This window comes from Rattus rattus, chromosome 6 (assembly GCF_011064425.1).
Source record: "Rattus rattus isolate New Zealand chromosome 6, Rrattus_CSIRO_v1, whole genome shotgun sequence".
NCBI classification, from domain to species: domain Eukaryota; kingdom Metazoa; phylum Chordata; class Mammalia; order Rodentia; family Muridae; genus Rattus; species Rattus rattus.
In genome coordinates, this window is record NC_046159.1 from 22,869,596 (window position 1) to 22,881,618 (window position 12,023).

At 44.7% G+C, this 12,023-nt stretch overlaps 1 protein-coding gene across 13 annotated transcripts in view; it reads right to left on the bottom strand.

Moving 5' to 3' along the window:
* The window catches only part of Znf384 (zinc finger protein 384), a 29,716-nt gene that overhangs the window by 12,053 nt on the left and 5,640 nt on the right, over window positions 1-12,023 (bottom strand). For 6 of the 13 annotated variants that reach the window (XM_032905672.1, XM_032905661.1, XM_032905662.1 and 3 more), the window contains 5 exons: window positions 2,262-2,332; window positions 1,762-1,999; window positions 1,479-1,526; window positions 946-1,282; window positions 76-168 (listed from right to left, as the gene is read on the bottom strand). In XM_032905672.1, coding sequence (XP_032761563.1) covers window positions 76-168; window positions 946-1,282; window positions 1,479-1,526; window positions 1,762-1,999; window positions 2,262-2,327 — 782 coding nt within the window. In that variant the 5' untranslated portion in view covers window positions 2,328-2,332. The remainder of the gene's footprint in view (window positions 1-75; window positions 169-945; window positions 1,283-1,478; window positions 1,527-1,761; window positions 2,000-2,261; window positions 2,333-12,023) is intronic. The other 7 variants (XM_032905668.1, XM_032905673.1, XM_032905669.1 and 4 more) reach the window with 3 other exon arrangements.

Consider the following 12,023-nt stretch of genomic DNA (forward strand, 5'->3'; position numbering starts at 1 on the left):
TGGGAGGCATACAAAGAATTCTCCCCATTTTACAGATGAGGAAACTGAGGCGCAGAGAGGGGAAAAAGGACTTGCCCAGGGTCACACAGCAAGTTCGTGGTGGAGCCGGGAACTGAATCCATGAGCCCAAGGCTCTGTCCATTTCCTGTGCCGCAGTTCCCTTCGCTCCTAAAATGGGAACAACATTGCCCATCTCGGTACACTAAGGACAGAACCAGTCTCCCAGCCATGCAAATCTGCCCCTGTCTATGAAAGCTGTGTAAAAGTTAACCCATTTTAAACATTGGGACCAAGTGCCCAGTACCCACTAGGGACCCTAACAGTTCTCAAGGAGGTTAAAGTTATTTCAACTTTCTAAAGGTAAGGAGTTTCTTTGTATGAAGTACAACATGCAATTATGCATGTGCTTTTTTGGAATGGACAATGTAGGAGAAAGTGGAGGATCAAAATGACTTCCATGAATTAGAAAGTGGTCGAACAGTCATTTTAGAGGTATATTACTCCTCCCATCCCAACCATGCAGGGGCTGATGGACTCAGTGCTCAACACAGCCCAAAGCTGGTGGATGGCACACAGGTTAGGTAAGGTGCTTACGAGAGGATTTCTTGGAAAATAATAAACAGAAAGGAAAAAAAAGCTGCAGACATTGTCTGGAACCCCGTCTGAAGCCGTATTACAAGAGAGAAACTCTTGTCAATGAAAAACTAGTCAAGAATTCTGACAAACCTCTATTCTAAAACGGAGGAAAGAGGAAGGGTCTAAACAACTACAGGTATCAGGAGCCCCGCCTTCCTATCACAGTACAGGACACCTGGACATGCAAATGGCTCTCAGGTAGACAGCTGCTTAGAGCACAGAGCCTAACTTGGGGCAGAACCCAAAGCAGATGGGGGAGACTTCAAATAGTGACCCTCAACCCATCCTGCCCCTGGCTTTGATTCCTACCTGTAGGTCTTGCCATCTTTCTGATGGTCATCGTCATCCCCAGGGGCAAGGACGTAAGGGTCATTCATCTCAGGAAGCCCTGATTCCAGCATCCGCTTCTTCTTGCGGCCCCGAGGAGGTTTAGGAGGAGCCACAGTGCCACCTCCACCACCACCTCCGCCTCCTTCCTCAGTTAGGGTTGATGCTACCTTCTTGGAGAGGTCAGGGACCACCTGTAGGGCTTGTGAGCCAGGGGGAAGAGCTGAGACAATCATGGGAGTCGAGATAGGGAAAGTCTGAGCTGATGAGGCTGTGGTCACAAGAGAGCCTGAAGGGGATGTGATTACCAAACCAGGACCTGGGGTGGGGAGGAAAAGAACATGGGGTCACGCTGTTCATCTTTGACACTCACTATCTCATTTTCCCCAGACAATTGTCTAATTAACCCTCACCACCACCCTCCAGCCCATACTCTAAAGGAAACCCCAAACCCTGTACAAAAACAATGGTTTCCTAACCCTTGTCCCCAGCCCCCCAGTAACAGTGAGATTTACCCCTTGATTGACTCCCTTCTCTTCTCCACCTCTGAGAACAGGAGACTCCTTGATTCAGAGAAGGAAAGAATGTCACCTCCTCAAAGGCAGGGACCGCATCTTCTACTTCTTTGTATCCCCCACAATGCCTAGCACATTGCTAGGTACACAGTAGGCACTTAATAAAAATCTGGTTGAGGAATTAAACACATACCCCACTCCCCATGTCCTCAGAGCCCTCCAGACTGGGGTACTGATCATGGGAGATCAACACCTCAGATTGGAGAGGAGCAGGGGTGCTTACCCGCAGTCATGAGTCCTGTAGATGGTACAGGAACCACTGTGATGTTCTGGGTAACAGATGCCTGACTGTGTGGGGTCAGCTGTTCTGACTTGGACTCTGTGTCCATGCTGATGCCAGAGGACAGGGACACTGAGGCAGGCACTGTCAGCAAAGTGGGATAGTGAGGTGGTGCCAGTCCACAGCCCTTCTCTGGCAACAGCTGATCCTTCATCTTGTTGATGAACATAGTGTTTTCAATCTAAAAGAAAAGGAGAGGAATACCCTCTTCAGAAAGAGCAAACGACTCTGTCTGTTCCCTAAGGACTTTTCATTGTCTTCCTTGGAAATCAGCTACAAGGAGTTGATCTCTGCGTTTCTGGACAGGAGCCAGACCCACACCATGTAACTCTCAGTAATAACGGATTCAGTGCAATGTTTTTACTTTGCTTCAGCTCCCACAGCAGAAACACCAGCATGACAAACTTACTACTCACCAGGGAGAACAAAACAAATTCACTTACCTGCCCTGAGACCGTGGGGATAGAAGGCCAGAAGTACGGGTTAGAATTGAAGTGAGACTCTTCCATTCTCCCTGAAAAGACACAGACCACAGTGCACCCATGAATAACTACTGAATGTCAGTAATGGTGCGGAGTAGTTGATGAAATTCTGGTCTCTGGCACCTGACCACATAGTTGGGAATTAACAATCATGACCTCAATGTCTAGACCAGACAAAGTGGCACAGTGCTATAATCTTAGCACCTAAGAAGCTGGAGTCTGAGGCCAGTATGAACCACTTATTCAAAGTCTCTAAAAATAACAAAATAGAAACAACCACTGAGCAGTATGGCCCACCCCAAAACACACCTTTAAATGTCTGACAAAATTTACATGCATCTCATTGAGCCACAGAATGTTTATCAAGTTTCAAAAATCCAGAATTGCCATTTGACTTTGGAGAGAAAGGAGTTACAGAAAAGAGATGTGACCAAGGGTACACACAGCAAAGCATCCACAGGCCTGAGAGCAGCCATGCTAGCTTCCAGCATCTCCCCCTTCCCTTTTCCCTTAACTCCATTGTTCTTGGGAAAAAACTCTTGTCCCCGATTTCCAATCGACACATCTACAAAACTGCAATTCTACGCCACTTCAGAAAGTTTTGGGGTAGGTTTTAAGCAGACAGGAACCCGAGCAATCTGAACCAACCAAGCTGGCCTCAAATTGGTGCTGTGACACTCCGCTGTGACTTTCTTGCCTTGGTGGGCACTTGAACACACAAAACATTTTTAAGTAGAAAAAGTATTAAAAGCAGTCGCAAATCAGTTTAGAATCTAGGTCTCCCCACCACTAGTTTTCAAAATCTGGTCACCTCTCTTGGAAAGGCTTCACAGGCGGAATACCTGGAACTCCTTCTCCAGACCAGGCTGGCCTTGAACCCAGAGAAGCTCCAGCTTCTGCCTCCTGAGTGCTGGGATTAAAGGCCTGCTCCACTGCCCAGCTCTTTTAAACTTTTAATTAAGCAAACAACTTGAGACAGGGTCTGATATAGTAGTTCAGGCTGGCATGAAACACACAGCAATCCTCCTTTTCTAGCATCCTGAGACCTATGATTAACAGACATGAGGCACAATGACTGTCTCACCATTCTATCAGACAGCATCGTCCATTTTCTTATATTTATTTATGTCTGTGTGCTTATATAGTGTAAGTACAGGCACATACAAGTCACAATATGCATGTGGAGGTCAGAGCCAACTTGTAAGAGTACTGTTCTACCATATGGGTTCTAGGGATCAAACTCAAGTCATCAGGTTTGGTTAGCAAGTGCTTTTGCCCTCTAAGCTATCTTATAAACACTTGAATTTTCTTTTTTTCTTTTTTTTAAAGATTTATATATTTAATGTTTGTGAGTGAGTACACTGTAGCTGTCTTCACACCAGAAGAGGGCATCAGATCTCATTACAGATGGTTGTGAGCCACCATGTGGTTGCTGGGATTTGAACTCAGGACCTCTGGAAAAGCAGTCAGTGCTCTTAACCATTGAGCCATCTCTCCAGCCCCAACACTTGAATTTTCTTAAACAGTCTACAAAGGGAATTAAGTTTACTTCAGCCAAGGAGAAGAATGTAACAAATCTGTGACTTGGGCAGTTTTACACAAGTAAGGATCAATACTAAATGGCTGGGCAATGCCAGGCAACTCCTGGTCCTGAGTTAAACAAAAAAGTCACCGTAGGTATCCCCAGGGGACTGGTTCTAAGACTCCTTCCCAAGGGATATCAAAAGTACATGTTTAAGTCCTTTTAAATTTAAAAAAAAATTTCATTTATGTCTGTATAAGTGTGCATGTGCATTTATGTGTCTGGCACGTGTATGGAACTTAGAGGACATCTTTTTTTTTCTTTTCTTTTTTTTTCGGAGCTGGGGACCGAACCCAGGGCATTGCGCTTGCTAGGCAAGCGCTCTACCACTAGCTAAATCCCCAACCCCTCCTAGAGGACATCTTAAGGGAGTCAGTTCTTTCCTTCTTCAGAGAGACAATCATCCCAGGCGCATTTACACAGAGCACACTATTACTAGTATGTAATTGCTTCTTAGGCTATCTACAGCTACTGGTAGCTGACCGGGAGGCTATGGAATTCCTTTTCAGATGGTAACCTAGCTGATCCGGCCCTTCTATGTAAGGGAGGTTCAGGACCTCAATCTGACTATAGTTTAAGGAGATCCAACCCAGCTCAACTCCACAGGGGCAGTGATGACATATTCATACATTGATGTCTTCCCACTGACCGTGATATCACTCCAATGTTACTTTGTACTTAATGATATGACTAGTGGTCTCTCTATATGTATAAAAAAAAAAAAAAAAAAAAGCACTAGGAGTTCAAATGTCAATTACAACCTTTGTCCTCCTTTTCCACTGAAGAGAAATAAACCAAAAGCAAGCCAACCAATCAACCAAGTAGGACGTCTAATTTCTCCTTAAAGAATAAAGGAAGAAGCTGGATAGTGGTGTCTTTTAATCCCAGACCCAAAGAAAAGCAAATGCATTATAGATATGAAAATTCACAAGAGAAATCCAAAAATAAAAATGTCTCCGGGGGTTGGGGATTTGGCTCAGTGGTAGAGCACTTGTCTAGGAAGCGCAAGGTCCTGGGTTCAATCCGCAGCCCCGAAAAAAAGAAAAGAAAAAAAAAAAATGTCCCCATAAAGAATTCCTGAAAACAAGGTCACAAAGTTTACACCCCTCCTATTTTCCTACAGCTCAGATCACTACCACAGGCAACTGAGGCCACCACCTAGTGCCACACGAAGGAATGTGAATGCAGCAGCACCGTGTATCATGTTCAGGACTGTTAAGAATTTTTTTTGTGGGGGGGTTTCCGAGTCAATTTCTCTACATAGCCCTGGCTGTCCTAGAACTCAAGAGATCCACCTGCCTCTGCCTCCCGAGTGCTAGCATTAGAGGTGTGCACCACCACCACCTGGCTGAGATGATTTTTAAATTATGGTGTCAGTATCTCATGTAGAGAAGCTAGGTGACAATCTGCAGTTCTCCTTCTACCTTGGATACAGGTTCTGAGGAGCAAACTCCGTCCTCCAGCTTGCTCAGAAAGTACCCAGCTCAATCATCTAACCCACCCTCAAGAAAGTGACAGAGGACCTTACAATGGCTACCATATAATCCTGACAATTCTAAAAGGCATGAACTGTTATCTTCACTGTGTATGTGTGTGTGTGTAACAATATTTTTCTTGGCTGGGCATAGTGACACATTCCTTTAGTTCCAGCACTCCTGAGGCTGAGGCAGGTATATTCCGGTGAGTTCCAGACTAGTCAGGGAGGGCTACAACAGTGAGACCCTAATTAAAAAGTGTGTTTTTACATTTAATTTATATAGTTTGTGGGAAGTGATCTGGGGCAGGAAGTTTGTACATATGGCCTTACGTGAGGAAGACAACCTGTTTTCCTCTTATGGTGTGGGTTCTTGGAACTGAATTCAGGTTATCAGGCCTGGCAAGACATGACTTTATCCACGGAGCCAGAAGATGGCTTATTTTCAGTGTTTCTGAGACAAGATCTCACATAGCCTAGACTGGCCTCTACCTCCAAAATGCTGACTAAAGGCATGTATCACCAAGCCCAGTTTCTAAACCCAGGCAGGGAAAAAAAAGGGGTTAAAGAGCTCTGCTAGATGAGACAGAAAAACCCTGTGATGGCAAACCGAGGGGGTGGGGGCGCGCGCAGGACTTGCAGGTCATCCTTAACTACAGCAAATTTAAAGTCAATCTGGGCTTGCTAAACGACCCTTTCTCAAAAACAGACAAAAGTTTAAAAAAAAAAGCAGGGCTTGGGGATTTAGCTCAGTGGTAGAGTGTTTGCCTAGTAAGCACAAGGCCCTGGGTTCGGGCCCCAGCACAAAAAAAAAAAAAAAAAGAAAAGAAAAGAAAAAAAAAAAAAAAAGCAGGGCTGGAGAGATGGCTCAGCGGTTAAGAGCACCCGACTGCTCTTCCAGAGGTCATGAGTTCAATTCCCAGCAACCACATGGTGGCTCACAACCATCTGTAAAGAGATCCGATGCCCTCTTCCGATGTATCTGAAGACAGCTACAGTGTACTTATATATAATAAATAAATAAATCTTTAAAAAAAAAAAAAAAAAAGCAGTTGGGTGTGTTGGTTCACACCTACAAGGCCAGCCCTCCAGAGGCTGAGGGAGGTCAAGGTTGCCATGAGTCTGAGGTCCATGACCCCCCCCTTCCCCTCCAATTGAGGCGCTATGATTGGTAGTGAAGGTTACTAGCACATGGGGGGGGTCATTTTTCTTCAGTAAATAACGGTACTCATATTCATGCAGCTATCTTAAAACTGAGTGAGCCGGGTTAGGCTTTTAGCTCAGTCATAGAGCGCTTGCCTAGCAAGGGCAAGGCCCTGGGTTCGGTCCTCAGCCCCGGGAAAAAAAAAAAAAAAAAAAAAAAAAAAAAACTGGTGAGCCATTAAAAAAAAAGACTCCAAAAGGAAAGGAATAGAAAGGGTAATGGGGGAATCATAGGAACAATATATATCACAGGTGTGTAAAGTTATCAAAAAAAAAATTTAAAAACAAAAGAAAATCCAGTCACATGATGGTGACAGATGTTAATCCCAGGCAGAAACAGGTAAATCTCTAAGGGGCCAAGCCAACCTGGTTTACAGAGTGAGTTCCAGGACAACCAGAGCTACAGAGAGACCAGTTTTCAGACAGACAGACAGACAGACAGACAAATGAGAAACTAGAGCTATGGCTCAGTGATTAAGAGTCCATGTTGCTCTTGCTCTCAGCACCCATGTGGCAGCTCATAGCCTCCTTAGGTCCAGTATCAGGGCCGTTTCCAATGCCCTAGACTCTGAGGGCATTGCATGCTCGCTCTCGCGCTCTCTCTCTCTCTCTCTCTCTCTCTCTCTCTCTCTCTCACACACACACACACACACACACACACACTCTCTTACACTTAGGTTTTAAAACAAATAAACAAACCAAACCCACAATAGCCTGTAATCCCACCAAAGATGGCACAAGCAAGTTACATCATGAAGTAGTTCCCCAAATACCTATGTTTTCTACTTCTGTTACAGTGCCATCTGCTTCCAAGCCAGTGTCTATAACCTCATGGTGTGCCCTAGGATCCGTCAGCTGACTGAGGTAGAAAAAAAATTGGGCCTGGTTTACTAATAGTTCTATAAGTCATTCAGGGACAACCAAGAAGTAGACAGCTGCAGCACTGCAACCCCTTTCTGGAATAACCCTGAAAGACACAGGTAAAGGGAAATCTTCACTGTGGGTAGAACACACGGATGTATATTTTACTTGAAAAGAGAAATGGATGGGGTTGGGGATTTAGCTCAGTGGTAGAGTGTTTGCCTAGCAAGCACAAGGCCCTGGGTTCAGTCCCCTGCTCAAAAAAAAAAGAAAAAAAAAAAAAAAAAGAGAGAAATGGCCAGATGTGCAATTATTTACTGATTCATGGGTGTGATGGTTTGTATATGCTAGGCCAGGGAATGGCACTATTGGAAGGTGTGGCCCTGTTGGAATAGGTGTGTCACTGTGGGTGTGGGCTTTAAGACCCTACTCCCAGCTGCCTGGGAGCCAGTATTCTGCTAGCAGCCTTCAGATGAAGATGTAGAACTCTTAGCTTCTCCTACACCATGCCTGCCTGGATACTGCAATGTTCCTCCTGTCTTGATGATAATGGACTGAACCTCAGAACCTGTAAGCCAGCCCCAGTTAAATGTCCTTATTAAGAGATATCTTGGGGTTGGGATTTAGCTCAGTGGTAGAGCGCTTGCCTAGGAAGCGCAAGGCCCTGGGTTGGTCCCCAGCTCGAAAAAAGAATCAAAAAAAAAAAAAAAAAAAAGATATCTTGGTCATGGTCTCTTCACAGCAGTAAAACCTTAACTAAGACAGAAGTTGGTCCTAGGAATGGAGTATTGCTGTGACAGGCCTGACCATGCTTTTGTTTGGAAGAATGTGGATTTGGGGACTTTGGATTTGGAAAGCAGTGGAATGCTTTAAATGGGGCTTAATGGGCTATCCTAGTAGGAATATGAAAGACTTTGTTACTGAGTATGATTTAAATTGTGTGGAACTGGCAAGAGGTTTCAGTGGAGAATTTCAATATATGGCCTAGAGACTGGTTTTATGGTATTTTGGTGAAGAATGTGGCTACCTTTTGCCCTTGTCTGAAGAGTCTGCCTGAGGCTAAGGTGAAGAGACTCAGATTAATTGCATTGACAGAGGAAGTCTCAGAAACACCCACCATAGACTTTGTTCTCTGGTTGCCTCATGAAGAGCATTTTAAGCAAGCATAGCAAGCTTCGAAAAGAAAAATATAAAATATATGGTTCAAATATTAAAGGGACACCAGGAAGTAAAATGGAACTGAATCCTATGTTTCAGTAGATAGCAGATTAAGGGAGTAGGACTTTTGGGCAAGATCCTACCCAACTAAATTTAGATTCAGGCATGGTGTTATATACCTTTAATCCCAGGAGACAGTCAAGCTGATCTCTGAGTTCAAGGTCAATCTACAGAGCAAGATCCAGGATAGCCAAGTTTAGGCAGTGAGGGAGTTGGAAACAGAAAGCTGGTAAAAGACTAAGGGGAGGCCACGTTCCAGCCCCAGCAAGCAGCACAACACAGCAGTTTTGGCCATGTGGCTCTGGCTTTAGAGTGAAAAACAGAAGGGACGACTGGGACAACTGATGCTGGTGAGCTGGAGCTAAGAAATTAGTGGTGAGTAAGAGACCAGAATTACTGAGGTGAAATCTTCTGGGGAGTGTTTTCTGAGAGCACAAAAAGCTGTGTTCAGAGATAGCCAAGGTGTACCTCGTGCTGCAGCTGTCCTCGGTAAGTGTAATAGTCACCCAGGTGGTACTGGCTTTGAAGGCTGGAAGGTGTCATGAGAGCTGCTGAGGCTTGGTGTTCTAAGAGGCCATGAAAGGCTATTGGTGAAGGTGCAGCCTCAGTTGCAGTTGACAGCCCAGGACTGAAGGGGTCATGCAAAGGATCTGAGGCTTGTCACCATAAAGAGAATCTATGAGAGGGTACTGGTTAAACTTAGTTGCAGACAAAGACTCCAGTGTATTGGAGATGCCAGTACCATGGTATGATCACCAAGAACAGCATCGTCAGCAGAGTGGATCAATCTAAGCTTAAAAGTACTACAGAGGGCAGAGCTGAGAAGTGATGCCAGCCCTTTGGAGGAGCCAGAAGTTCATGTGTGGATCCCAGACATTGAATTAAGTTGTAACACTGAAATTGCCTTGGAGACCCCAAGATATTTGTGATGCTAGAACCTTGGGCTATCTGCTGAGGAAAGCGTTAACAGGAAGTAGAACCTGTCCAGGAGAAAGAAGTTTGTTGCAGTCAACAAAGATGAAAAAGGAGTTAGAGATATGAAGACTGCTTTGATGTCAGACATGGAGATGCAGAGTTTGGAGTTTGCCCAGCTGGTTTCCTGTCTTGCTTCGGACATTACAAGTTAAGGGATTGGATAAATCTCAGAAGAGACTTTGAACTTTGGACTTGTTGAGACTTTAAACATTGTGGACACTGCCATAGACTATGGGGACTTTGTGGGCATGGGCTTTAAGACCCTTGTCCTAGGTGCCTGGAAGCCAGTATTCTGCTTGCAGCCTTCAGATAAAGATGTAGATGTAGAACTCTCAGCTCCTGCACCATGTCTGTCTGAATGCCTCCATGTTCCCCACCGTGATGATAATGAACCTCTGAACCTGTAAGCTAGCCCCAAATAAATGTTGTCCTTATAAGAGTTGTCTTGGGGGGGCTGGAGAAATGGCTCAGTGGTTAAGAGCACCGGCTGCTATTCCAGAGGTCCTGAGTTCAAATCCCAGCAACCACATGGTGGCTCACAACCATCTGTAATGAGATCTGATGCCCTCTTCTGGTGTCTAAAAAAACAGCTACAGTGTACTCATATATAATAAAGAGTTGTCTTGGTCATGGTGTCTGTTCACAGCAGTAAAACTCTTAACTAGATTGGCTGAATGGTCTGGGACTTGGAAAGAGCATGATTAGAAAATTGGTGAGATACCTGGGAAATAAATGTGGGCAGATCTCTCCAAATAAGCGAAAGATGCCAACATACTGGTATCCCATCTCAATACCCATCAAAAGGGGACTTTGAAAATTGGTTATTTTTTTCACTCATTATCCACTATCAGGGGATTCCATAACAATTGTTTCTGACCAAGGAACTTACTTCTCAGACAGAAATTGTGACAGTGGGCCCACATTCATGAATCCACTGGTCTTACCATGTTCCTCACCATCCTAACAGCAAAGGGCTTCAATAATCAAGATGATAAGATGACCCATTCTGTGGGCAGTGAGCCTCCCCCAAGACTTCTCATCCCTGTCATTAACCAATAGGCCTGTGAACAAAAACCATGGTGGCAGAGATGGAAGTTATACTTAGGCTTGACAATATGGACTTTCACTCACTGCTGAACTGGCTACAGGGGCTGCTCACTCAGAAGGCATCATTTCTGGTACCAGCTAGCAACCCCATGGCAAGCTGACTACTTCAGGAAAAGGAAAATATTTTATCCTTACTAGAGCAGACACTTAGTCACTTACGAATTTGCCTTTCCTAGTTCTAACAGAAGGACCACTGGTGGACTTACAGAATACTTTATCTGTTAAGTCTGAAACCTGGGACAAGTAGCTGAGGTGCCTATTTAACCTGGCCTCCAGGTTCTCCTAGCATCCCTCAGTCCCTGCCTGTTACAAGGTATGGTTGGCATACCCTTCACCTATATAATCTAGACATTTTGGTTACCTGTCCCCTTTGTACCTTTGGTCTCCTGGCTGCTGTACTTGGTTCCCCCTCTCTCTTTCCCTCTCCTTCAATCTACATAGTTTAGTCATGGCCACTCTGGACTCTCCCAGATGTCCTGTCTCTGGCTGTGCTCTCCTACTTATAATGAACCTTCTCCACCACCATACCCAAGAGCAGTCATGTCCTTTCCTTTCCTTTTCATTTTTCCCCCATTCATTATCCACCATCATGGGATTCCACATCAAATTGCTTCTGACCAAGAACTTACTTCCCAGGCAGAAATTGTGACATTGGGCCCATGTTCATGGAATCCACTGGTCTTACCATGTTCCCCATCGTCTTGAAGCAGCTGACCTGATCGAATGGTGGAATAGCTTTTTAGAGACAAAGTTCATTAGGAGGCTAATGACAAGGTGAAAGTAAGAAAAGAAGTTTAGGGTTAGGGCAAGAGACAACTTGGTGGTTAAAAGTGTGTGCTGCTTTTGCAGATGACCAAAATTTGGTTCCCAGCACCCACATCGGGTGGCTCACATCTGCCAGTCCAGTTCCAGACTAATCTAAATCCTCTGGTTTGAGGGCATGCACACTTACATAGACATAACCACACACATACACATAACTTAGAAAAAAAAAGTAGTTCAAGGCCATCCTAGTCTACATAACAAGTTTGAAACCAATCTGGGATATATGAAACCCTATCTCAAAAAAGTAAATTAATAGTTTAAAACAGGGTTGGGGATATAGCTCAGAGTACTGAACTCCAAACCAAGATTAAAGAGATGATTCAGAAATTAAAAGTACTTATTCTTGGGGCTGGAGAGATGGCTCAGCGGCTAAGAGGTCTGACTGCTCTTCCAGAGGTCCTGAGTTCAATTCCCAGCAACCACATGGCGGCTCACAACCATCTGTAATGGGATCCGATGTTCTCCTCCTGGTGAGTCT